At 40.7% G+C, this 24,291-nt stretch overlaps 1 protein-coding gene across 2 annotated transcripts in view; it reads left to right on the forward strand.

The window, feature by feature from the left end:
* Positions 1 to 7,513: 7,513 nt before the first annotated feature.
* Positions 7,514 to 24,291, forward strand: part of LOC104659883 (contactin-associated protein-like 3) — a 243,106-nt gene continuing 226,328 nt past the window's right edge. The window contains exon 1 of one of the 2 annotated variants that reach the window (XM_010360050.2): positions 7,514 to 7,734. In XM_010360050.2, coding sequence (XP_010358352.2) covers positions 7,650 to 7,734 — 85 coding nt within the window. In that variant the 5' untranslated portion in view covers positions 7,514 to 7,649. The remainder of the gene's footprint in view (positions 7,735 to 24,291) is intronic. The other variant, XM_010360049.2, reaches the window with a different exon arrangement.

A 24,291-nucleotide genomic window follows, 5' to 3' on the forward strand; every position in this document is an offset into this window, starting at 1 on the left:
AGAGCAAGACTACTTCTCAAAAAAAAAAAATAATAATAAAATAAAAGAACAAATCATATGAAACAAAAAAATAGCAGTCCTAACTTGAATGTGAATCTGTATTTATCGGCAACTACACTTAGGTGTTTATGAGAGAATATTAAAATTTCATAAATGTACAATGAACGCTTAAGAAAATAAACATATTGGCACAAAACTCTTTGAACCACTTTATTCAACATTTATGTGGAAATTGTTCTGGCATAATTTCATTCTATACTGCTACAACAGGAAACTATAGGAACATAAGGACAAAATGCCAATGTTTAACCACAGCTTTTCCTGGGAAACATAATATGTTTAAATAGCCTTTAGAGACAAAGAAGAGTCTATTTAATTTATGGAATGAAAAGAAATGTGACAACAAAGCATTTTGTAGTCATGGTTATCAGTCTTTGAAAAAGTTCTTAATAGGATTTGGGTTTATTTTAATTAATGAAAATAAAATATGAATAATGTATTGAACTCAGTATATTATAGCAGTGGGAACTTTTCATATATTATTCTCAAATAATTTTCACAAGCTAATCAAAAAAGATATAATTCTGTTTATTATAAAAAATGGGATTCAAGGTTTTGAGAGAACTTAGGGTCTTGCTATTGTTTCTAAAGTCTCCCTCCAGACCATCTCATTTCCCTGAGTCACAGACTTTCCGAAATATCAAGTGCAACCAAGTATGTTATCACTTCAGGGTCGCTTCTGTTTGCTTGTTTTCTCCCTTTCTCTCTCTCGTGTTTTGTACCCTTATAACCGGCAGCAGTTTCTTTGAAAATTTGGACCAGAAGATGCATAACAAGTTTTCTGCAGAAGTTCTTATCTGATATTCTTAGGAAGCTATCCAGCATGTAATCTTCATTGTTTTTCTCTACCATCACGTAGGCATACTCAATGTAGACTACCACAACCCTGGATACCGCTCTGCTTAGATTTACAGTCTCTGCTTAGATTTGCCACTGCAGAAAGTGTAGTAGTTTCACTACATATATAAAAAAGACTGCGTACTTGTTTCTAGCTTCTAGATTGCACATTTACGGTGTTTGCAAAAGCAGTAACTATTCTTACCAGTAGGAGATGAATTACACACTCCTTCTCCTTCTATAATAAGAGTATTCTACCTTCTGGTCAAAGTGCTTCCTTAGGGCACTTTGAAGCTCATCTGCTGGCAGGCTTGAAGCACACTGTTCCCCCGAGACTTCAGGAACTGGATCTACTCAAGGCAAAACAGTCTCCGCTTCATTATATTCAGAAATTCAAGCTTGCTATGAGGCTGCTTAGTTTTCTGAAACACAAATGCTGGCAAATCTAAAAATCCTCCCAAACACGTATTTACCAATTTTTGCTCCTTAAATAGGAATAGTATTTTCTCATATCCTTAGATTAGCTGAGTTAAAAAGATGCCCCAAACACAGAGTCTCATTATTTTAAGCTTGAAGTTTTAAAACTATAGCTTTATGCTTGCCCCATGAGAGAGGCATTCTCTAGCAATCCATTCGAGCAACGATCGGTTTTCAGTTTAGATAAAACTACAAAGTGAATAAATTCACTTCTGACATTTAACTGATGCCTTTCTTTACTCTCTCCTACCCCTACACTCCACCCCGTAGGGTACTTGCCTCCTCTCATTCTCCCCATCTCCAGCCCAAATCCAGATGACTTCTGCTATATTAAAGTTTGCTTTCAGGAAAAGATCTGAAATCCGTAAGGGGTTTCATACTAAATATTGGCACACTTCAGTGGTAGAACATTGATTTGCTGAAGTCTGAGGTTGATTTCCTAGTCCCTAAAATCACATTCTAACTGTAACTACCTGTTGTTTCTTTAACTTTAACATAGATTTAGGGTGAGATTTATCTTCTTCTATAAACGAAAACATTTGGGAGAATGCTTTCTTTCTTCCTTTTTTTTTTTTGAGACGGAGTCTGGCTCCGTCGCCCATGCTGGAGAGCAGTGGTGCGATCTTGGCTCACTGCAAGCTCCGCCTCCGGGGTTCAAGCGATTCTCCTGCCTCGGGGTCCCGAGTAGCTGAGACTACAGGCACCCGCTACTACGCCTGGTTATTTTTTTTGTATTTTTTTTTGTATTTTTTTTTTTTTTTTTTGAGACGGAGTCTCGCTCTGCCGCCCGGGCTGGAGTGCAGTGGCCGGATCTCAGCTCACTGCAAGCTCCGCCTCCCGGGTTCACGCCATTCTCCTGCCTCAGCCTCCCGAGTAGCTGGGACTACAGGCGCCCGCCAGGTCGCCCGGCTAGTTTTTTGTATTTTTTAGTAGAGACGGGGTTTCACCGTGTTAGCCAGGATGGTCTCCATCTCATGACCTCGTGATCCCGTCCGCCTCGGCCTCCCAAAGTGCTGGGATTACAGCCACTGTGCCCAGCCAAGAATGCTTTCTTTCATAGATGAGCACATATGGTATTTTATGTATCAGCATTAATGTTCCTTATCAAATATGCAATCAGGGGCTCTCTATAGAATCAATTTCAATAAAACAGATAAGCAATTTTTTAATGGAATAGCCATTGATTATAATTTTCTCCTCTTCTAACTTTTCAATTCTTCCCAGTTAACCAGTGATAAGAAACTGGAAAGAAAATTTCAACTTGTTTACCATTTATTCACTTGTTGTTGTTGTTTTTAAATCTACTGTAGTTTGGAAGGATTCGATTTTAGGCTAGCTTATTCATTTCACAAAAATAATTTATAATGTTTTAATAAAGAATATTTCCCTTTGTATTTGAGCTCAACTTAATTCCCAATTGGTTCTGAAATGTGAGAATTGTTTTCCTAAAATACTGATGGATGTCAGAAGGTCACAAGAAGTCAGACTTCATCTTTTTTGCTCTATGAGAACATCAATCTTTCTATTTCTGTGAAAAATAAGGAAAGGTAAGTGGACTCTGGTGATTTCCTGATGTTGAAGTTAATATAAAGTTCCATTCAAAACTACGATATTCAGCACTATTAATCTTTCCTGTTGTATAAATAGAAGAAAGAGTAACCTATTTGACCTCAAAGTTCTGGTTTAATTTCTAGCAAGTATGATTACTTCAGTTCATAATTTAAAAAATAAAAGCTTTAGATTTCTATTCTAAGCCATTACTTTATAAATTGTTCATTAAAGAACATGAATGCACAAAGCAAAAATAAACTCTTTTTTGATTTGACAAGTGTTAATGTTCTAGGATGTGCTGGCCATTCTTTGTGGAGGTCCTCAGAACCACCCTCTACCCTTCCAGCCCCAATGTCACCCTTCCTGCCCGAGTGTCACCCTGCTCCACTCCCAGCTGACTTCCCGTTGGTCTTGGCTAATGAGAGACACCCACAGAAAAAGGAAGCTTTCAGAAACCAGAGCTCAAAAAGTTTCTTCCCTACTCAAGCCTGTTTCCAGGCTCTGACAACTTTTTTTACTTCTATGACTACAGCTCCTGCAGACCTTTCTGTTCCTCGGCTGCTGCTTTCTGGAGATCTGGCAACAGCCTTTCCTCTCTCTGTCCCTCTGCTGTCGGTGGCAAAGGCTTTCTGCTATTGCTTGTCTTCGGGTGCCACAATGTCACTAGGGGGCCCCTTCACTTTTCTTTACAGCCTGTTCCTTTAAACTATCTGAGCGAATCATGCTTTCTTTCTGGGCCTTGACTCATGCAGTAGTGTTTTCAAAAATCTGATTAATATCATATTGCATTGCTTAGAAAAATGTCACAAGAAAAATAATTCTTTGAGAAGTAGTATATTTGTGAAAGCAGATCTATTTAGGAATTAAAGTGCTATTAGATTGGCAGACAAATGTGGTTATATTTTTATATTCTCTATTTTATAAAACTGAAAATTAAGTTCTAGCTTAGACTGGAATGCACAGGTATACTACAAAGAGAGAAGATAAAATTGCAGCATGAGAGTATAAAGTACAAGGTAAAACCTTATTGAAACAAAATAAGCACAACTCTACGTGCTGTATGTGTTTACATATAAGAAGTGCTGAGTGTGATGGCTCACGCCTGTAATCTCAACACTTTGGGAGGCCAAGGCGGGTGGATCACTTGAGCTCAGTAACTTGGAGACCAGCCTGGGCAGCATGGAAAAACCCTGTCCCTACCAAAAATACAAAAACTTAGCTGAGTGTTGCGGCGCTCACCTGTTGTCCCAGCGACTCAGGAGGCTGAGGCACAAGAATTGCTTGAACCTGGGAGGCAGAGGTTGCAGTGAGCGAAGATCACACCACTGCACTCCAGTCTAGGTGACAGAGCGAGACTCTGCCTCAAAAAAAAAAAGAAGAGCCAAACAAGGATACACAAGGATACATACCAGCCTGTCAGCCTGTTATGTATCGTTGGTTACCTCAGTGGGGTTGGGGTGATGGTAGTGGCAATTATTAACATTATCTTTATACAATTCTTTTTTAAATCTTCCTTTTCTAATTCAAAATATTCAAGAACAAATTTCAAAAGACTCTGTCTTAACAAACACTTGCATTCTTATAATCCAGAAGCCATTCATCAAACCCACCTCAGTATCATCATTTGTTCCAATATAAATATACTCACTTCCTAAATATGTGCTATTACAAAGTAGATCTTATTCCCTTCTTATTCTGGTTGAATCATGCAACCATTATCCAGATTGAAATAAAAAATGTAATTGTATTTATTATCCGTGTTAAGGTTAAACAGAAGGTAAGTAAGAAGTTTCAAAGTTTAAATCGCATTACCATGGAAAGTAGGGAAGAAAGGAAATAAAGCAGCAACATATAAAACATTTATATCTGTGATATTTAATATTTTTACCGGGACATCCAGTGTTCCAGTTACATCAGCCACCTCAAATTTATGCCTTCATTTGTCCAGTAAATGCATAGTGTGTGATGATTGTGACGGATGCTTCTCTACTAGACAAAGTAATTTCTAGAGCCTCACTACTCTTAGTCTGCAAAGTTCATTGCCAGCATTATCACCACAGCAAGTGCCTATGCTGTTTTAAATAATAATTTAACCGTGTAGCAGCAGTTATAGCCACATATAATGCATTTCAAGACATACATTTATGTCTAAGGACTTCAAGTCCCCTAACCAAAAAACCTAAGTAGAATAAACCTAAATAAGTTTTAAGTCAAAAGCAGGGGAATCAAAACAACAATTATGAGCTTCCTGTCTTAGAAGAAAATGCTGACGCTTATTGCTTTAACCATATAAAATAGTGTATACATTTAGTAGACATGAACAATTTGGGACAAATTTTGAGTGTACCTATAAGTGTGTAAAACGTATATTTTATGTATTGGGAATAATATTCATAAAGACATTCCTCCAATGTTGTAAAAAATGCATTCACCCTTACTACACTAGTGATTTTACAGTTTAATGAAGCCAGTTTTTTTTTAATTGCAAATGTCTACCACCATAGAAGTTTCTCGGCCTTTCTCCACTAAGCCTAACACTCTGAACATTCAAGTTCACTTTTTTTTTTTTTTTTTTTCTTGAGACAGTCTTGCTCTGTCACCAGGCTGGAGTGCAGTGGTGCCATGTCAGCTCGTTGCAACTTCTGCCTGCCGGGTTCAAGCGATTCTCCTGTCTCAGCCTCCCGAGTAGCTGGGACTACGGGCACGCGCCACTAATGCCCAGCTAATTTTTTGTATTTTAGTAGAGACGGGGTTTCACCATATTGGCCAGGATGGTCTGGAGCACCTGACCTCGTGATCCGCCCCCCTCGACCTCCCAAGGTGCTGAGATTACAGGCGTGAGCCACCACACCCGACCAAGTTCACATTTTTCAAGACTCCTTCTGACGTCTGACAAATTGGTACAATAATAGATTGACATTTGTTGTTTTATTCTAGGTCCAATTTAGAAAATGATTTCCATTTTCTCTCTTTCTATCTCACTGAAGGCAACTGATCTGTCAATCAAAACTTTAGATTTATAATTTTTTCTGTAATAAAAGAGGCGCTATTTACAGAGTTCTTGTGCAAAAGTAAGTGAACCCAATTAATAATTCAAGAATGACTTTGTAAGGTGGTTCTTCTATCAGTGTTACATTTGAATTCACTTTAATGAAGTCAAAGCCTTTCTTGTTTTTTTGAGACGGAATCTCGCTCTGTCGCCCAGGCTGGAGTGCAGTGGCGCGATCTCGGTTCACTGCAAGCTCCGCCTCCCGGGTTCCCGCCATTCTCCTGCCTCAGCCTCCCGAGTAGCTGGGACTACAGGCGCCGCCACCACGCCCGGCTAGTTTTTTGTATTTTTTAGTAGAGACGGGGTTTCACCGTGTTAGCCAGGATGGTCTCGATCTCCTGACCTCGTGATCCGCCCGCCTCGGCCTCCCAAAGGGCTGGGATTACAGGCTTGAGCCACCGCGCCCGGCCGAAAAAGCCTTTCAAAGTTCTCTTTCCAAAGGGACGATTAAAAGCTGTTTCTTCGAGATACCACCTAAAAAAGTTAGTATCTTTTTTTTTTTTTTGGAACCTTGCGGTGCTGGTAATGTGAGTTTGTCAATGTTTGCCCGTCCTGTGAATCTGAGAAGCAGAGGAAGAGAGAAAGAGAAAAACTCCCCCCACGACCCCCGCGCCCCACACAACCCGCCCCCCAGCACACAGCAGGCGCCCAAGGAGTGCAGTGTTAGCCGCTGCTGGATTGAGCTCCTCATCCTACACTTGCAGGGGTCGCTCCTTTGGACAGAAAACTGTAATAAAATGTAAATTTAGACTTCCACCAAGGCCAGGACTAGGGTGAAGGGACTAACGCACTAGTCTCAGGCGCAACTGTTAAGTAACACTAATCTTGAATGAATGAAATAGTTTTAAAATTGAATGTAATAGCAAAAAAAAAAAAAAAAAAAAAATTCCATGATAGACAAAATATCAAAACTTTAAATAAAGGCTTGCACTCGCACAACCCGGGCTCAGTGGCCTTGCCCTGCTCCTGGCTCGGTTTCCCAGCTTGGTTCTCAAGACAGAATTCCCAGCAAAATCCAAGAGTGCGCGCGTCTGCCCGAGTACACGCCGCAGAGTTATTTCTGCTCCATCTTCCCTATTTGAAATCAGACAGGACAGGATTTTCCTGGGTGCGGATCCGCGCGCTCGGTGACTAGCGGAGTGATAAAGCCCGGCGTTCTCCACCTGCAGGCGGAGGCTGACGGCGCGGTCTTTGGTGCGAGTCCGTGCACCGCGGCCGCCCCGCCCCGGTGGGAGGGAGGGACGGAGGGAGCTACCGGTGTAACGGGAGGAGAGCGCCTGGCGGAGCTGGGGCGTCCGTCCCGCTCACTCGCCTCTTGACTCGCGGGGCCGCCGACCGCCTCCCGCGCCTAGTGTTCGGGACGCGCCTGCCGCCTCCGAGCCTGGGGCGGCGCCGCGCGGCCCCGAGCGCTCCAGAAAGCTGCGGTGCGAGTCCGCGGGGCCGACCTCGGAGAAGCCTGGGGCCGGGCGCTGCTAGGCGGGAGCGTCTGCAGCGGGGAGGAGAGGCTGGGGCTTCTCCCCGACGGGCGGGGCTGCCAGTGCGTGAGGAAGAGAGCCAGGGACTGGAGAAGGGAGAGAGCAGCGTCGGAGCCGCGCAGGGGACGGGAGTGAGAGCAGGAGCGACGCAGAGCGGCCATCGCCGTGCCCGGGTCGCAGGGCGCCTGGCCAAAGTGAGCATGGCTTCGGTGGCCTGGGCCGTCCTCCAGGTGCTGCTCCTTCTCCCCACTCGCACTTGGAGCCCCGTAGGAGCAGGAAATCCACGTAAGTACCGCAAATGGTTTAAAACTTGCCCTAGGCTATCAGGAAAACTTTGTATTTTTTATTGTGGGTAATATTTGGAAGTGGAATTGCAGAACATGTTCCTGAACACAAGGAACCTTAAAAAAATTCTATGGAATTGCAACCCGAAAAAGACGATTTTGTTTACAATAGACTTTCCTCCTGTGGGGTAGTCTAAGATATACCATGCAGGTTTTGACTTTTTAATCTATGTATTTGAATATTCATTGAGAAAGTGGACGTTTTTGTAAAACCTGAAAAGAACATCTTAGTAAGAGATTAGCCTGCAAATGCTGTCATTTATTCCTTTTTAGGATTGAAACATTGTATAGGAATTAAGTCTAACAGGGAAAAAACTGGCAGACATTACATCATACTGCATCGACTTAGATGTTAGCAGCTTACAGTTTTGCCGACCTTGGCAGCTTCAGAGTTAAGATGCTAATTAACTTCCATGCACTGTAGGGACAGAGCGCCTGTAGGCGAAACTAAATTTAAGAACCCCAAATTAATAACTTGCCCTAACTACTAAGGGAATAACACTTGGACACCCCTGCCAGGGGCTTGGTTTCTCATAGTAGAAAGTTCTTGCTTAAAGACAAAACTCAGCCATTCATTTAGGTGATCTTGAAGATTATTCCTCTCTGGATGCTAATATTTTACATTATTTAATTTGCCATTAGGTTCCCTGTTTTTTATTTTCCTTAATTTGGTAAACACCTAGGAAGCCTTTATTTCTAGAATGGGCTATGATTCTGATATAATGATGATGTTCCAGACGGTTGAGCAAATCGTAATGTACCCATATTTTATCACACATAAAAATGTTTACACAACATTACATATATATATATATATATATTTTTTGGCTTGGAGTAAATCTCTATCAGGGGGTTGTCTTTCTTTCTTGATTAATCAAACCATGAGATTAGAATTTTTAAAATGTCTTCCTCCTTCTTCTGAAATCACTTTTATTTGTCTTTCAGTGGCATATTCCCGCTCTCAGCCTCAGCCCCCTCCTACGAAAATCTCCTTTGAAATAAGTTCCAATAAGTGCTAGTGGCCATGTTTGTAAATTTAGATTACTCCGGAATAACCAAGGGTAGCTTTCAGCAGTTCTCCTAAGCTGTCATGGAAAGTTTGCCGTAGCTCAGGGCTGTTCTAGCTGCCGGCTCAAGCCTGAGTTCTTCACACACAGGGCACACACATGGGTTCATGCACTCACTGTGCATCATGATTCAGCTGTGCCTCAGTTAAATCCTACACTTGGTGTGCCCCTCCCAAAAACGCACTGACTGGACTCCTTTGGTCAGATGCTGTACCGTGTTTCAGATTCAACTTTAATCTGCTTTTGTGAGAAGGCTTTGTTAATAAAACGTGGTTACTTACATCAAATCAAAATCCTTAGGTCTTGTAATGGAAACTGCTGTTTGGCTTAAATAAACACATAATTGAATGACTTATAGAAACGCATGCTAGAGTAATTCACCAATCAACTGGCAAAATACAACAACAAGATAAGTCACTAGAGGTCACTCTTACTGTTGAATAAACAAGGCTTCAAAAAGACCTTCCTGGAGAAAAGCGAAGCAATGAAATCTGAGTGAGACCCTGGCACCACCTTTCCTGTTTCTGTTGCATAGTTGTGATGATTTTTTATTCTCAGGATTAGTTGTATTGATAGTCATTTTGCTTGGCATCCAGTGGAAGGATTACAAAGCCCATAGAAATTAAGCTCTTCTCGTTTACAGTGAACATTCTTCTTGGAGGAGGGGAGGGCAGGGACAGATGTTCCAAATGGACTTAGCATCAGACGGGCTCTTGCCAGTCACTGAGTGACACTTAGAATTTAAATACTAATTTTGTGGGTGTTTTCAGTCTTCTTTCATTGGTGAAACGTAGTATCTTCATATCTAATAAATTTTACTAATTTTAAATTACCTTTTAGATCAAGTAATTCTTCCGGATAAAACTATATAACTATAATAATGAGACCACCTTGAATACCAAGAAGAAAGTCAATAAGGACATTGAAAAGTTTCCTTCTCACGTAGACACCACGAGTTGCTCACGTTATTCACAGCTGGTTTTCCAGAAGCACATTGGCCACCCACCAAGGCAGCCTGTTGATGATGGCATGAAATGGCCCTTCATGAGAAGAGCTCTCTAGGCCGGGCGCGGTGGCTCATGTCTGTAATCCCAGCACTTTGGGAGGCCGAGGTGGGTGGATCACCTGAGGTCAGGAGTTCGAGACCAGCTTGGCCAACATGGTGAAACCCTGTCTCTACTAAAATCACAAAAAATTTGCTGGGTGTGGTGGCAGGTGCCTATAATCTCAGCTACTCAGTAGGCTGAGGCAGGAGAATCGCTTGAACCTGGGAGGTGGAGGTTGCAGTGAGCCAAGATGGCGCCCTAGCACTCCAGCCTGGGCAACAAGAGCAAAACGCAAAACTCCGTCTCAGGAAAAAAAAAAAAAAAAAAAAAAAGCTCTGTAAACATTTGGCATTTTAGGGATTATGTGCAGTTTATCTGAATGTTATTTGACCCGACAATACATGGGAAAACTTTGTTAGGAGGATTCTGCGTGAGGGGAAATGTTTTCCTAACTTCAGTGCCTGTAGACTTGCTCTTTGTTTAGACTATTCTGAATCATCCTCCATAGGCTTCATCTTTTTGAGGATACAATATCCAGAAAGGACTGCATTCTTTGCATTTTACGATAGTTACTGTTAATATAAAAGCAATAAATGTGTCACCTGTTTTTTCTTCTGAACTTTTCAGTGGAAGTGGGTATAAAATTCTGAGGACAGACCATAGATTCTTGCATTTTCCTTATGTTGTTTTATCTGTTTATCCTTCACCAAAGGACGGGAACAAAGACTTGAACACATCTTTTCATGTTAAAATCATCCTTGTGACTCTGCCGTTTCTTTCTGAACATGAAGACATTGTGGTGTGGGAGGAGGGGTGTGGGCAAATCTGACTTCCATTGTAGCTTAGATTAATCCATATTTGTGTCTCATAATAAGAGTTGGGTTAGTCACAATTCATCTAAGAGTTATTTTCCGACTCTCAATTTGTCTCCCTGCCTGAGAGTGAGTGAAGGGTCACTTATTGCTCTCATCGAGTCCCTGAAAACAACAGGAAGAATCAAGAGAATGATTGAACTCTGGGCACTGATCCCAGGTATACACAAACAAATGGCTGGGCAGATGTTGCAGAAAGTCCTGTAATTGGTAAAATGCTGAGTAATAGCCTTTGATGTAACTTTTCAGTGGGTTAATTTAAATTCATTACTTTAGCCTAAAACACTTTTAATTTTAATTGCCTCAGTTTTTCCCCTAAATGGTTAGGTTTTTCAAGTTTGCCAGCCAGCCTGGGGAAAGAAGGGTAAGCCTACTATAGAGTGTGTGTGGGTTTGTTAGGAAACTCACTTATGATGTAAAATGTGTCAGGAAAGATATCTCACAGAGTATAGGAATAATTATTTTTGCAGATGTTTCATTTTGGACCTTTTAGTAATACCATTTAAAGATAGATTCTGCAGATGAGTAACAGACTTTTAATTTTAGTGTCAAATGGTACTCTATAAAAAATGGAGTTTAGACTTGGTGTGGTGGCTCACGTATGTAATCCCAGCACTTTGGGAGGCTGAGGCAGGTGGATCACTTGAGGTCAGGAGTTTGAAACTAGCCTGGCCAACATGGTGAAACCCCATCTCTACTAAAAATACAAAAAAGTTAGCCAGGCATGGTGGCAGGTGCCTGTGAGGAGGCAGTGAGCTGAGATTGCGCCACTGCACTGCAGCCTGGGCAGCAGAGTGAGACTCTGTCTCAAAAAAAAAAAAAAAAAAGGAGTTCAGATGCTTTTATTCATTTTCACCAAGCTCTATACAAATAGTATGGAGCATAAGTAGCCCGTGGAAATGATAATCAATTCCAAGACATTGGTTTGATCATGAAAAAAAGAAAATCCAATTACTTGGTATTCTGCTTCCTCTTCCTCTCCCCTTCTCTTTCTGAACAGTTGAGTCCAAAGTCTTTCAGTTTAGCTTAGGCATCCATGCTGGGTAGTGGGGAGGCCCAGGGCCATGGCAGAGCATTCAGAAACCAGCGGGGTAAGATAAGCATCCACAGCATAGCAAGGATGGGGACCTGGAAAGACAGGAGACAGCACTGGTGGTGACCTATAGCAAGTTGTCAGAGGTTGAGTGGAGTGAGGAAGGCAGCATTCCAGATTGACAGAGACTAAGAAAACAAAGACAACTAAATACTATTCTGCATTAAATGCTTATGTTATAAAGGACATGACTGGGAATTGGTGAAACTTGAACAAGATTTGCGGATTAAATATTGGAACTTTATCCATGATGACTGTGATGATCATATTATGGTTATATAGGAGAACATCTTTGTTGTAGGAAATGCACATTGAAGTATTCAGGGGTGATACAGCATATTAGCATAGTTCTTCCATGTTTTCTGTAAATTTGTTTCAAAATCAAATGGTTACTTTAAAAAACCATTCAAACTTGTGTTTAAAGGAAACATGGACTAGTAGAAAAACTCAGATAAAGGTAGTTAAATTGATGAATTTTACCTAAGAGATGTAGATTAAAAATAAAGAGGCTGAAAAAATCAAACAATTATTGAGAAATAACAGTTCATTTATGTATGACTCTAAATCAAACTAGCCTGCATTTCTGAGTGAAAAAGATGTAACTGGCATTGGGATTGTTCCCCATTCTTTTTGGGAAGTTTATTGCCTAGGACATCTGTATCATCTTCGAGGTACTTTTTAAAGCTTGTCTATCTAAATGAACCCTCAGACTGACTGTCACCTGGTCTTCTGGAATGGGCTTCCGCACCTTTGATGAGACTCTTCTCTGGAAGGTTGCTTGCCCCTCGGCCGGGTTGCTCCACGTTGTAAGAGCTTGGTTGTACGTGATTGTGCACATGTCAAGTCTGCTCTGTCACTGTAGAAAAAATATTCCTTTTCCACTTGACATATAAAGCATAGAATTGTTTTAAATGTCTTTTGTCAAGGATTTCATATATCTGCTTGATGTGTTGTGATACGGTATAGAAGGAAAGTGTGAAATTCATTACTTACTATGATAGCCTTAACAGGCCTACAGTAAATCTATTTTTCGAAAAAAAAATGGAGTATATGCTTAGCTTGGTTAAAATTTTATAATGAAATGACTACTCTGGTAATAAAAATTAAAAAATACCATAAAGTGGGGGCTAAAAATGATACTGCATGTGTTTCAGTTAATGAACATTTTTGTCATAATAATAATAAGAGTGATTGAAACATAAAAACATTTGAGATTTTAAAATAGTTTTAACCTTGTAACTACAGGATTATAATTTAAGTAGCATACCTACTTAATAAGGCAGCAATTAAAATTATTGCTAAGAATTAAATTACCAAGAGGACATGGTCTAATATGTATTGCCTGGGCTGTGGTTTGAATTACTTTTGATTAAGTATAATCACATTTTTTGAGAGTTTAAAAACAGAGGATATTACTTGCTTCTAATTCACAGATGTGTTTATGAACCATTGGCAATTAAAACATTTGCAATTGAGGCCTTAAGAAAATTTTAGGTTAAAATCAACATATTGAGTTATGCCTTATAATTCAGTATATGCTTATACTTTATATGCTTTACAGAGGTTTGAATATATAATATATGTATAATATTATATTTTTCCAGGAAATATATTTCTTGTAGTTCCTTGACTTATTTTGTAACCAAATCCAACGGAAAAAAGTTATTGAATGTCATCGTTTCTCAGGCAAGTGTAGAGTTAGGGAAATGATATACATACATATTGGGAATCTTTTAGAAGGCTTGGACTTGGTAACTCAAATCTTCTACAACCTTGAGCTTCAACTTTCTGGCCAGCTCAGATCTCTTCACTGTCCTTTTAATGTAAAGTCAATGTCTATGGAACACTAGACTGAAATGGAAGGGTTTCTTTGGAAACTGAGCAAGCAATTGAATTAGTCTTTGTCTTAATGGAGTGATTTGATCTAAAATATTACCTATCAATTTTAGGTATCTATTAAATCAGAGCTCCCTCCATATGCGCAAATGATACTTTGTCTTGGATTTTTAGCTATCTTAGCCCTCAGACAAGCTAATAGAATTTAAGTTGAACCTGGTGTTTTAGGGACAGTTGAATTGTTGGGGTGCCCAGGAAAACAGTCACATTTTTCTATAAGTATGTATTTATTTGGCTGGAATGTGGGTGAGGAAGAAGTTATAAGTGAATTAAAAAAAAACACTGTCTCAGTGTCACATGTTAAATTAAATAAAATTACAGGCAGAACTAAGTGAGTTTATGATTGCTGCCACTGGGAGCAGAGACTATTTGCAGCTTACATTTATAACAGAAGGAGGGATTTAAAATATAGTATTATGCCTGCCCTGGTACAGTTAACCTCCTGAACCCGCTCCCCACACACATACACACACATGCATATCCTCAGACTGTGAAAGAAGGGTGTCTCTCAGACATCCTATCTCTAACCCAGCTTCTAACAGGTCCCTGGAGTCTAGTCTTTTTGAACACAGCAGTGAAGATAAGGAATGGGGAAGGGGCTTTGATTTCAAGTCCACTAGATACAATAGATTCCTAATTTAATTTCGAAGACAAATCAATTATTTTATTTTATTTTATTATTATTTTTTTTTGAGACGGAGTCTCGCTCTGTCGCCCAGGCTGGAGTGCAGTGGCCAGATCTCAGCTCACTGCAAGCTCCGCCTCCCGGGTTCACGCCATTCTCCTGCCTCAGCCTCCCGAGTAGCTGGGACTACAGGCGCCGCCACCTCGCCCGGCTAGTTTTTTGTATTTTTAGTAGAGACGGGGTTTCACCGTGTTAGCCAGGATGGTCTCCATCTCCTGACCTCGTGATCCGCCCGTCTCGGCCTCCCAAAGTGCTGGGATTATGGGCTTGAGCCACCACGCCCGGCCAACAAATCAATTATTAACACAAATACAAAGCGAACAGTATTTTAAGCAAAGCCTCTGTTGTGGCAGATTGCCTTTTAAGGTGTCTCCCAATTGGGTTTCCTATTTTAGATGACTTTTTGAAGAATATATCTCTGTAATAGAAATATATATGACGATTCTCAACTTTAAGAACTTCACGTTTGCTATAATTAAGATATTTATGAATTTATTGTTAGAAGATCGGTAGAAAAAGTAATTCAACATCAAATGGGAAAATAAATATATAATGTTATATAGCTGTTCAAATGTAGGGTTTATGATTCTTGTGCTGATTTGAACTGCTGTAAGTCCACAGTTGTGTTAAGAAAGCTCTTACAAGCCTATGAAATTTTATAGCACAGGCTGTCACAGAACCTACAATTTACAAACATTTGTAAAAGTTAGGACAAGTTTTGGGTTCCTCAATAGAAAATGATGTTGCTTAGCTTTAAGAAAGCAACTAATTTCTCTCTTTTTATTCTCGTCCATTAACAATTACAGGAACCCAAATGGTTTTTAAAAATTATAATTAAGCTAATATCACATAGATTTTGAGATGCTGTGAATAACCATATAAAATAATTTGCTATTTTTCATGTATAAAAATAAGCTTAACACGCTTATCAACACATCTTGAACTATAAGAGATTTATTTCAGCAATGTTGCCAAAGGGCAAGCAATGCCTGCTGCCCGTAGAAAACTCTGAATTCCCTAAGCTCAGGGCTCCTCACTTGTCATGTGACCCGCTGCGTGTGCACACATCCATCTGTGCCCATCCATGTTCCCCCAAAGGACTTGGAGGCAAGGAAATTGATGCAGACATGCTGATGTTCATATTGTTTGCTATGCTGTAAGTAATACAGTCCTTTGCTTTGACCCAGGAATCTTCTGCCACAACCATAAAACAAACTGGCAGGCTCATTTGTTAGCTTGCAAGTAGGGTAAAGTCTCTCTTCATGGTTCTTCACAGTGTACTTGTCTGTGCAGTGGTCATCATCTTCATGAATATAATGATAACATGACATAAGAAGTAGTGAGAAGATCTTACCTATAGATAAGCAAACACTGCAATATAAAAATAGCAGATGTCTTTTCATAAATCACAGTTGACACATTCTAGAGAAGAGATTGGGCAACCTTCCTTTTTTGGATGGCACAGTTGATTCTACTGTCCTCATTTCTTCCTCTCTTTTCTGGGATATGAGGAAGAATTGCTGTGACAAAGCTCTTCTCCTGGGTGGCCAGGGTTGATTGTCAATTTGTTTTGTTTTTGGCAGGCTAGGCAGATGTCCTCTACCTCCTTCTTCATGCCATGTGACATTCATCCCTTGGATTTTCCTATTGTGTTTTATTTAGTATTTTAGAATACTGCCCATATTCCATTCTGGAAAGTCCGCTGTCCCAGCCCGAGTTTTCTTAGAAAGCTGAGCCTGTGATGGCCATTGGTGCAGGTAGCCTCTTCTGGAAAGTGAGCTCATAAAAGAGGGAAGAATGGAATAGAGAAGAAAAATCCAACAAAAGGGGACATCACTGAGCTGGTCACTTCTGTGAGCAACTGGGGCATGAACTCCCTGGGAAGCTCTCAGGAAGCCGGTAGAATGTGTTCCACAGCTGCGCTTCTGAGAGACAGCAGGGGGAATGCGTTTATCCCGAGTCCTGTCCAGGGATTCAGCACTGCCCTTGGGGCGCTAACTCCTGGCTCTCAGGAGAGGAATATGAATGAATGGGTTGCAACTGGGTATCTGCAGGCATCGCAGAGGCCAAGAGACAAACAGAGAACTTGAACACTTAACTTCTTAGGAATAACTTCCTAAGAACACTTAGGAAGGTGCTGCCACATTATACTGTGAGGAGCCCATTAGCCCAGCACTGGCCAGAGTAAAAGGAGAGCCAAGAAGTACAAGGCAGGGCAGAGGAGGTGACCTGCCACAGTGTAGTTGATAACCATAGGGTACCCGTCTACAAAATGAGTCCATATATTTATTCCATTTTAACACATTTACGTTAAGGAAGCAAGTTTTGCCTTCATGCTGCATTTCACAGTTACATTTTTCAATATTTTTCAATATTAGATTCAAACTCCTAAGAAAAACACACCAGCATCTTCAGTTTTTCTCCTCGGCTTTTCTGAGTTCCTAATTCCCTTCCCCATTTGTCCTGCCCCCATGGTACTGTCTCCCTCAGCTGGGCATGTCACTTTTTTCCTATCACCATGTCTTTGCATTCATTTTTTCTCCTGGAAAATCCACAATACCTTTTCCCTAATTTCTCTTGGAATACTACAAACCAAACTGTATGATGCCTTTCCTGACCACACTTCCTCACTTTCATTACTCTTTTAATGGAAAATCCACAATAGGTACCTTTATGGGCCTCTCTTATTACACTGGGCTTATTGTATAGCAGTAACTTTTGCATATATCACTGTCACATGACTGTGATGTAATTGAGAGGCATTTTGTATCACCAGCACCTAGCATGCCCAGAAAGTGATCAGTAGTCAATATCTATAGAATGTGAATAAGTGGGTGGCTAGCTCAGATTCATGGAAACACAGGGAATGATGAGAAGGTCAGCAGGGTTATAGCGTTCAGGGTAGTATTATAAAAATAAAACTGAGAAGCCAACTTTGACCTAAAAGCCCCTTTACTTTTACAGTTGGCATTTTGAATTGAAATATAGGTATTTATCACCTACAACTGTCATTTACCGTTTAATTAGACTCAAACTGCATTCCAACCTGTCAGAGTAATGTGGACCCAGATTCTCTTTTTTAACCACCACTCCCCAAATTTCCTTTATAGCCTCTGTGTCAGAGAAATAGAATGAATAGGATATACATGGGAGATTTACTGTAAAGAACTGGCTCGTGTGGTTATGGAGCCTGGGAAATCTCATCTGCGGGGTGAGCTGGTGGGCTGGAGATTGAAGGAGAGTTGACGTTCTGTTTGAAGGCCGACAGGCAAGAAGAGCTGCTGCTGCAGATGAATTCTAGAGAATTCTCTCTTTTCTGGTGGTGGTAGGGGGTATTTTTGTTTCATCCAACCTTCAGCTGATTGGTTGAGGCCCATCCACATATGGAGGGCAGAGTGTTTTACTCGACCAATTAAATTTTTAATCTCCTCCCAAAACACCCTTGCAGAAACATGTAGAATGATGTTTGACCAAATATCTGGGACCCCTGGCCTAGTCAAATTGACACATGAAATTACCCATCACATCATCCATACTTTTGGTTAATCAAATTGCCTTTACAAGGAGACAGCTAATAAGTCAGCAAATAAACCGAATGCCAGTGCTGAAGCTGCGCTTTTCGGCCCGTTGCTCAGGCATTTCCTCTCCCGGGGTCGCCTCATGTCTCAGACCTCTGCGGCACCTCAGAGGTCACCTCCCTCCTTTTAGTGCTTCCACCCAGAACTTCTCTCATTATTCTGTGAAATATGTGTTGAGACTAGAAGACAAACTCCTTTCCAATTTGTAAAGAAAAAGTAACATTTTCTTATATCTGCGTCACTCATTGTGGGCTGCAATCCCTTCTTGTCAGCATTTGTTTTGCATTTTACCATCTAAAGAGTTCCCTTTTCAGGTGGTGGGAACCTAAGAAAAATTGTCTTTCTATTTTCTTTTTTTTTAAATTTTTTTTAGTCCCTTAAGTTCTAGGGTACATGTGCACAACGTGCAGGTTTGTTACATATGTATACATGTGCCATGTTGGTGTGCTGCACCCATTAACTCATCATTTACATTAGGTATATCTCCTAATGCTATCCCTCCCCCCTCCCCACTCCCCCTTCCCACGATAGGCCCCGGTGTGTGATGTTCCCCACGCTGTGTCCAAGTGTTCTCACTGTTCAGTTCCCACCTATGAGTGAGAACATGCGGTGTTTGGTTTTCTGTCCTTGTGATAGTTTGCTCAGAATGATGCTTTCCAGCTTTATCCATGTCCCTACAAAGGACATGAACTCAACCTTTTTTATGGCTGCATAGTATTCCATGGTGTATATGTGCCACATTTTCTTAATCCAGTCTATCATTGATGGACACTTGGGTTGGTTCCAAGTCTTTGCTATTGTGAATAGTGCTGCAGTAAACATACGTGTGCATGTGTCTTTATAGCAGCGTGATTTATAATCCTTTGGGTATATACCCAGTAATGAGATGACTGGGTCAAATGGTATTTCTAGTTCTAGATCCTTGAGGAATTGCCACGCTGTCTTCCACAATGGTCGAACTAGTTTGCAGTCCCACCAACAGTGTAAAAGTGTTCCTATTTCTCCACATCCTTTCCAGCACCTGTAGTTTCCTGACTTTTTAATGATTGCCATTCTAACTGGTATGAGATGATATCTCATTGTGGTTTTGATTTGCATTTCTCTGATGGCCAGTGATGATGAGCATTTTTTCATGTGTCTGTTGGCTGCATAAATGTCTTCTTTTGAGAAGTGTCTGTTCATATCCTTTGCCTAGTTTTTGATGGGGTGGTTTGATTTTTTCTTGTAAATTTGTTTGAGTTCTTTGTATATTCTGGATATTAGTCCTTTGTCAGATGGGTAGATTGTAAAAGTTTTCTCCCATTCTGTAGGTTGCCTGTTCACTCTGATGGTAGTTTCTTTTCCTGTGCAGAAGCTCTTTAGCTCCCATTTGTCAATTTTGACTTTTGTTGCCATTGCTTTTGGTGTTTTAGTCATGAAGTCCTTGCCCATGTCTATGTCCTGAATGGTATTGCCTGGGTTATCTTCTAGGGTTTTTTATGGTTTTAGGTCTAACTTTTAAGTCTTTAATCCATCTTGAATTAATTTTTGTTTAAGGTGTAAGGAAGGGATCCAGTTTCAGCTTTCTACGTACGGCTAGCCAGTTTTCCCAGCACCATTTATTAAATAGGGAATTCTTTCCCCATATCTTGTTTTTGTCAGGTTTGTCCAAGATCAGATGGTTGTAAATGTGTAGTGTTACTTCTGAGGCCTCTGTTCTGTTCCATTGGTTTATATCTCTGTTTTGGTACCAGTACCATGCTCTTTTGGTTACTGTAGCCTTGTAGTTTAGTTTGAAGTCAGGTAGCATGATGCCTCCAGCTTTGTTCTTTTGGCTTAGGATTGTCTTGGCGATGCGGGGTCTTTTTTGGTTCCGTATGAGCTTTAAAGTAGTTTTTTCCAATTCTGTGGAGAAAGTCATTAGTAACTTGATGGGGATGGCATTGAATCTATAAATTACCTTGAGCAGTATGGTCATTTTCACAATATTGATTCTTCTTATCCATGAGCATGGAATGTTCTTCCATTTGTTTGTGTCCTCTTTTATTTTGTTGAGCAGTGGTTCGTAATTCTCCTTGAAGAGGTCCTTCACATCCCTTGTAAGTTGGTTTCCTAGGTATTTTATTCTCTTTGAAGCAGTTGTGAAAGGGTGTTCACTCATGATTTGGCTCTCTGTCTGTTATTGGTGTATAGGAATGTTTGTGATCTTTGCACATTGATTTTGTATTCTGAGACTTTGCTGAAGTTGCTTATCAGCTTAAGGAGATTTTGGGCTGAGACGATGGGGTTTTCTAAATATACAATCATGTCATCTGCAAACAGGGACAATTTGACTTCCTCTTTTCCTAATTGAATACCCTTTATTTCTTTCTCCTGCCTGATTGTCCTGGCCAGAACTTCCAACACTGTGTTGAATAGGAGTGATGAGAGAGGGCATTCTTGTCTTGTGCCAGTTTTCAAAGAGAATGCTTCCAGTTTTTGCCCATTCAGCATGATACTGGCTGTGTGTTTGTCGTAAATAACTCTTATTATTTTGACATACATCCCATCAATACCTATTTATTGAGAATTTTTAGCATGAAGGGCTGTTGAATTATGTTTTGGGCCTTTTCTGCATCTATTGAGATAATCACGTGGTTTTTGTCTTTGGTTCTGTTTATATGATGGATTACATTTATTGATTTGTGTATGTTGAACGAGCCTTGCATCCCAGGGATAAAGCCCACTTGATCGTGGTGGATAAGCTTTTTGATGTGCTACTGCATTCGGTTTGCTAGTATTTTATTGAGGATTTTTGCATCAATGTTCATCAGGGATATTGGTCTAAAATTCTCTTTTTTTGTTGTGTCTCTGCCAGGCTTTGCTATCAGCATGATGTTGGCCTCATGAAATGAGTAAGGGAGGATTCCCTCTTTTTCTGTTGGTTGGAATAGTTTCAGAAGGAATGGTATCAACTCCTCTTTGTACCTCTGGTAGAATTCGCCTGTGAGTCCATCTGGTCCTGGACTGTTTTTGGTTGGTAGGCTCTTAATTATTGCCTCAATTTCAGAGCTAGTTATTGGTCTCTTTGGGGATTCAACTTCTTCCTGGTTTAGTCTTGGGAAGATGTATGTGTCCAGGAATTTATCCATTTCTTCTGGGATTTCTAGCTTATTCGTGTAGAAGTGTTTATAGTACTCTCTGATGGTAGTTTGTATTTCTGTGGGATCAGTGGTAATATCCCCTTTATCATTTTTTATTGCGTCTATTTGATTCTTCTCTCTTTTCTTCTTTATTAGCCTTGCTAGCGGTCTATGAATTTTGTTGATCTTTTCAAAAAACCAGCTCCTGGATTCATTGATTTTTTTTGAAGGGTTTTTTGTGTCTCTGTCTCCTTCAGTTCTGCTCTGATCTTAGTTATTTCTTGCCTTCTGCTCGCTTCGAATGTGTTTGCTCTTGCTTCTCTAATTCTTTTAATTGTGATGTTAGGGTGTCAATTTTAGATCTTTCCTGCTTTCTCTTGTGGGCATTTAGTGCTATAAATTTCCCTTTACACACTGCTTTAAATGTGTCCCAGAGATTCTGGTATGTTGTATCTTTGTTCTCATTGGTTTCAAAGAACATCTTTATTTCTGCCTTCATTTTTTTTTTTTTTTTTTTTTTTTTGAGATGGAGTCTTGCTCTGTCTCCCAGGCTGGAGTGCAGTGGTCGGATCTCAGCTCACTGCAAGCTCCGCCTCCCAGGTTCACGCCATTCTCCTGCCTCAGCCTCCCGAGTAGCTGGGACTACAGGCGCCCACCACCTCGCCCGGCTAGTTTTTTGTATTTTTTAGTAGAGACGGGGTTTCACCGTGTTAGCCAGGATGGTCTCGATCTCCTCACCTCGTGATCCACCCATCTCGGCCTCCCAAAGTGCTGGGATTATAGGCTTGAACCACTGCGCCCGGCCTTCTGCCTTCATTTCTTTATGTACCCAGTAGTCATTCAGGAGCAGGTTGTTCAGTTTCCATGTAGTTGAGCAGTTTTGATTGATTTTCTTAATCCTGAGTTCTAGTTTGATTGCACTGTGGTCTTGAGAGACAGTTTGTTATAATTGCTGTTCTTTTACATTTGCCGAGGAGTACTTTACTTCCAACTATGTGGTCAGTTTTGGAATAAGTGTGATGTGGTGCTGAGAAGAATGTATATTCTGTTGCTTTGGGGTGGAGAGTTCTGTAGATGTCTATTAGGTCCGCTTGGTGCAGAGCTGAGTTCAATTCCTGGATATCCTTGTTAACTTTCTGTCTCGTTGATCTAATGTTGACAGTGGTGTGTTAAAGTCTCCCATTATTATTGTGTGGGAGTCTAAGTCTCTTTGTAGGTCTCTAAGGACTTGCTTTATGAATGTGCGTTCTCCTGTATTGGGTGCGTATATATTTAAGATGGTTAGCTCTTCTTGTTGAATTGATCCCTTTACCATTATGTAATGGCCTTCCTTGTCTCTTTTGATCTTTGTTGGTTTAAAGTCTGTTTTATCAGAGACTTAAGAGTGCAACCTCTGCTTTTTTTTATTTTCCATTTACTTGGTAGACCTTTCTCCATCCCTTTATTTTGAGCCTGTGTGTGTCTCTGCACGTGAGATGGATCTCCTGAATACAGCACATTGACAGGTCTTGACTCTCTATCCAATTTGCCAGTCTGTGTCTTTTAATTGGAGCATTTAGCCCATTTACATTTATGGTTAATATCATTATATGTGAATTTGATCCTGCCATTATGATGTTAGCTGGTTAGTTTGCTCATTAATTGATGCAGTTTCTTCCTGTCATCGATGGTCTTTACAATTTGGCATGTTTTTTCAGTGGCTGGTACTGGTTGTTCCTTTCCATGTTTAGTGCTTCCTTCAGGATCTCTTGTAAGGCAGGCCTGGTGGTGACAAAATCTCTCATTATTTGCTTGTCTGTAAAGGATTTTATTTCTCCTTCTCTTATGCAGCTTAGTTTGGCTGGATATGAAATTCTGGGTTTAAAATTCTTTTCTTCAAGAATGTTGAATGTTGGCCCCCACTCTCTTGTGGCTTGTAGAGTTTCTGCCGAGAGATCCGCTGTTAGTCTGATGGGCTTCCCTTTGTGCGTAATCCAACCTTTCTCTCTGGCTGCCCTTAATATTTTTTCCTTCATTTCTACTTTGGTGAATCTGACAATTATGTGTCTTGGAGTTGCTCTTCTCGAGCAGTATCTTTGTGACATTCTCTGTATTTCCTGAATTTGAATGTTGGCCTGCTTTGTTAGGTTGGGGAAGTTCTCCTGGATAATATCCTGAAGAGCATTTTCCAAGTTGGTTCTGTTCTACCTGTCACTTTCGGGTACACCCATCGGATGTAGATTTGGTCTTTTCATATAATCCCATATTTCTTGGAGACTTTGTTTCTTTTTATTCTTTTTACTCTAAACTTCTCGCTTCATTTCATTCCTTTGATCTTCAGTCACTGATATCCTTTCTTCCCCTTGATTGAATCGGCTACTGAAGCTTGTGCATGCGTCATGTAGTTCTCTTGCCATGGTTTTCAGCTCCATCAGGCCATTTAAGGTCTTCTCTGTGCAGTTTATTCTAGTTAGCCATTCATCTAATCTTTTTTTCAAGGTTTTTAGCTTTTTTGTGATGGGTTCGAACATCCTCCTTTAGCTCGGAGAAGTTTGTTATTACCGATCGTCTGAAGCCTTCTTCTCTCAACTCGTCAAAGTCATTCTCCGTCCAGCTTTGTTCCATTGCTGGCGAGGAGCTGTGTTGCTTTGGAGGAGAAGAGGCGCTCTGATTTTTAGAATTTTCAGCTTTTCTGCTCTGGTTTCTCCCCATCTTTGTGGTTTTATCCTACCTTTGGTCTTTGATGATGGTGATGTACCGATGGGGTTTTGGTATGGGTGTCCTTTCTGTTTGTTAGTTTTCCTTCTAACAGTCAGGTCCCTCAGCTGCAGGTCTGTTGGAGTTTGCTGGAGGACCTGTTTGCCTGGGTATCACCAGCGGAGGCTGCAGAACAGCAAATATTGCAGAATGGCAAATGTTACTGCCTGATCCTTCCTCTGGAAGCTTCTCTCAGAGGGGCACCTGGCTGTATGAGTTGTCAGTTGGCACCTACTGGGAGGTGTCTCCCGGTTAGGCTACTCAGGGGTCAGGGACCCACTTGAGGAGGCAGTCTGTCTGTCCTCAGATCTCACACTCCATGCTGGGAGAACCACTGCTGTCTTCAAAGCTCAGTTGGAAATGCAGAAATCACCTGTCTTCTGTGTCACTCACCTTGGGAGCTGTAGACTGGAGCTGTTCATGT

This window comes from Rhinopithecus roxellana, chromosome 16 (assembly GCF_007565055.1).
Source record: "Rhinopithecus roxellana isolate Shanxi Qingling chromosome 16, ASM756505v1, whole genome shotgun sequence".
Taxonomy (NCBI): Eukaryota; Metazoa; Chordata; class Mammalia; order Primates; family Cercopithecidae; genus Rhinopithecus; species Rhinopithecus roxellana.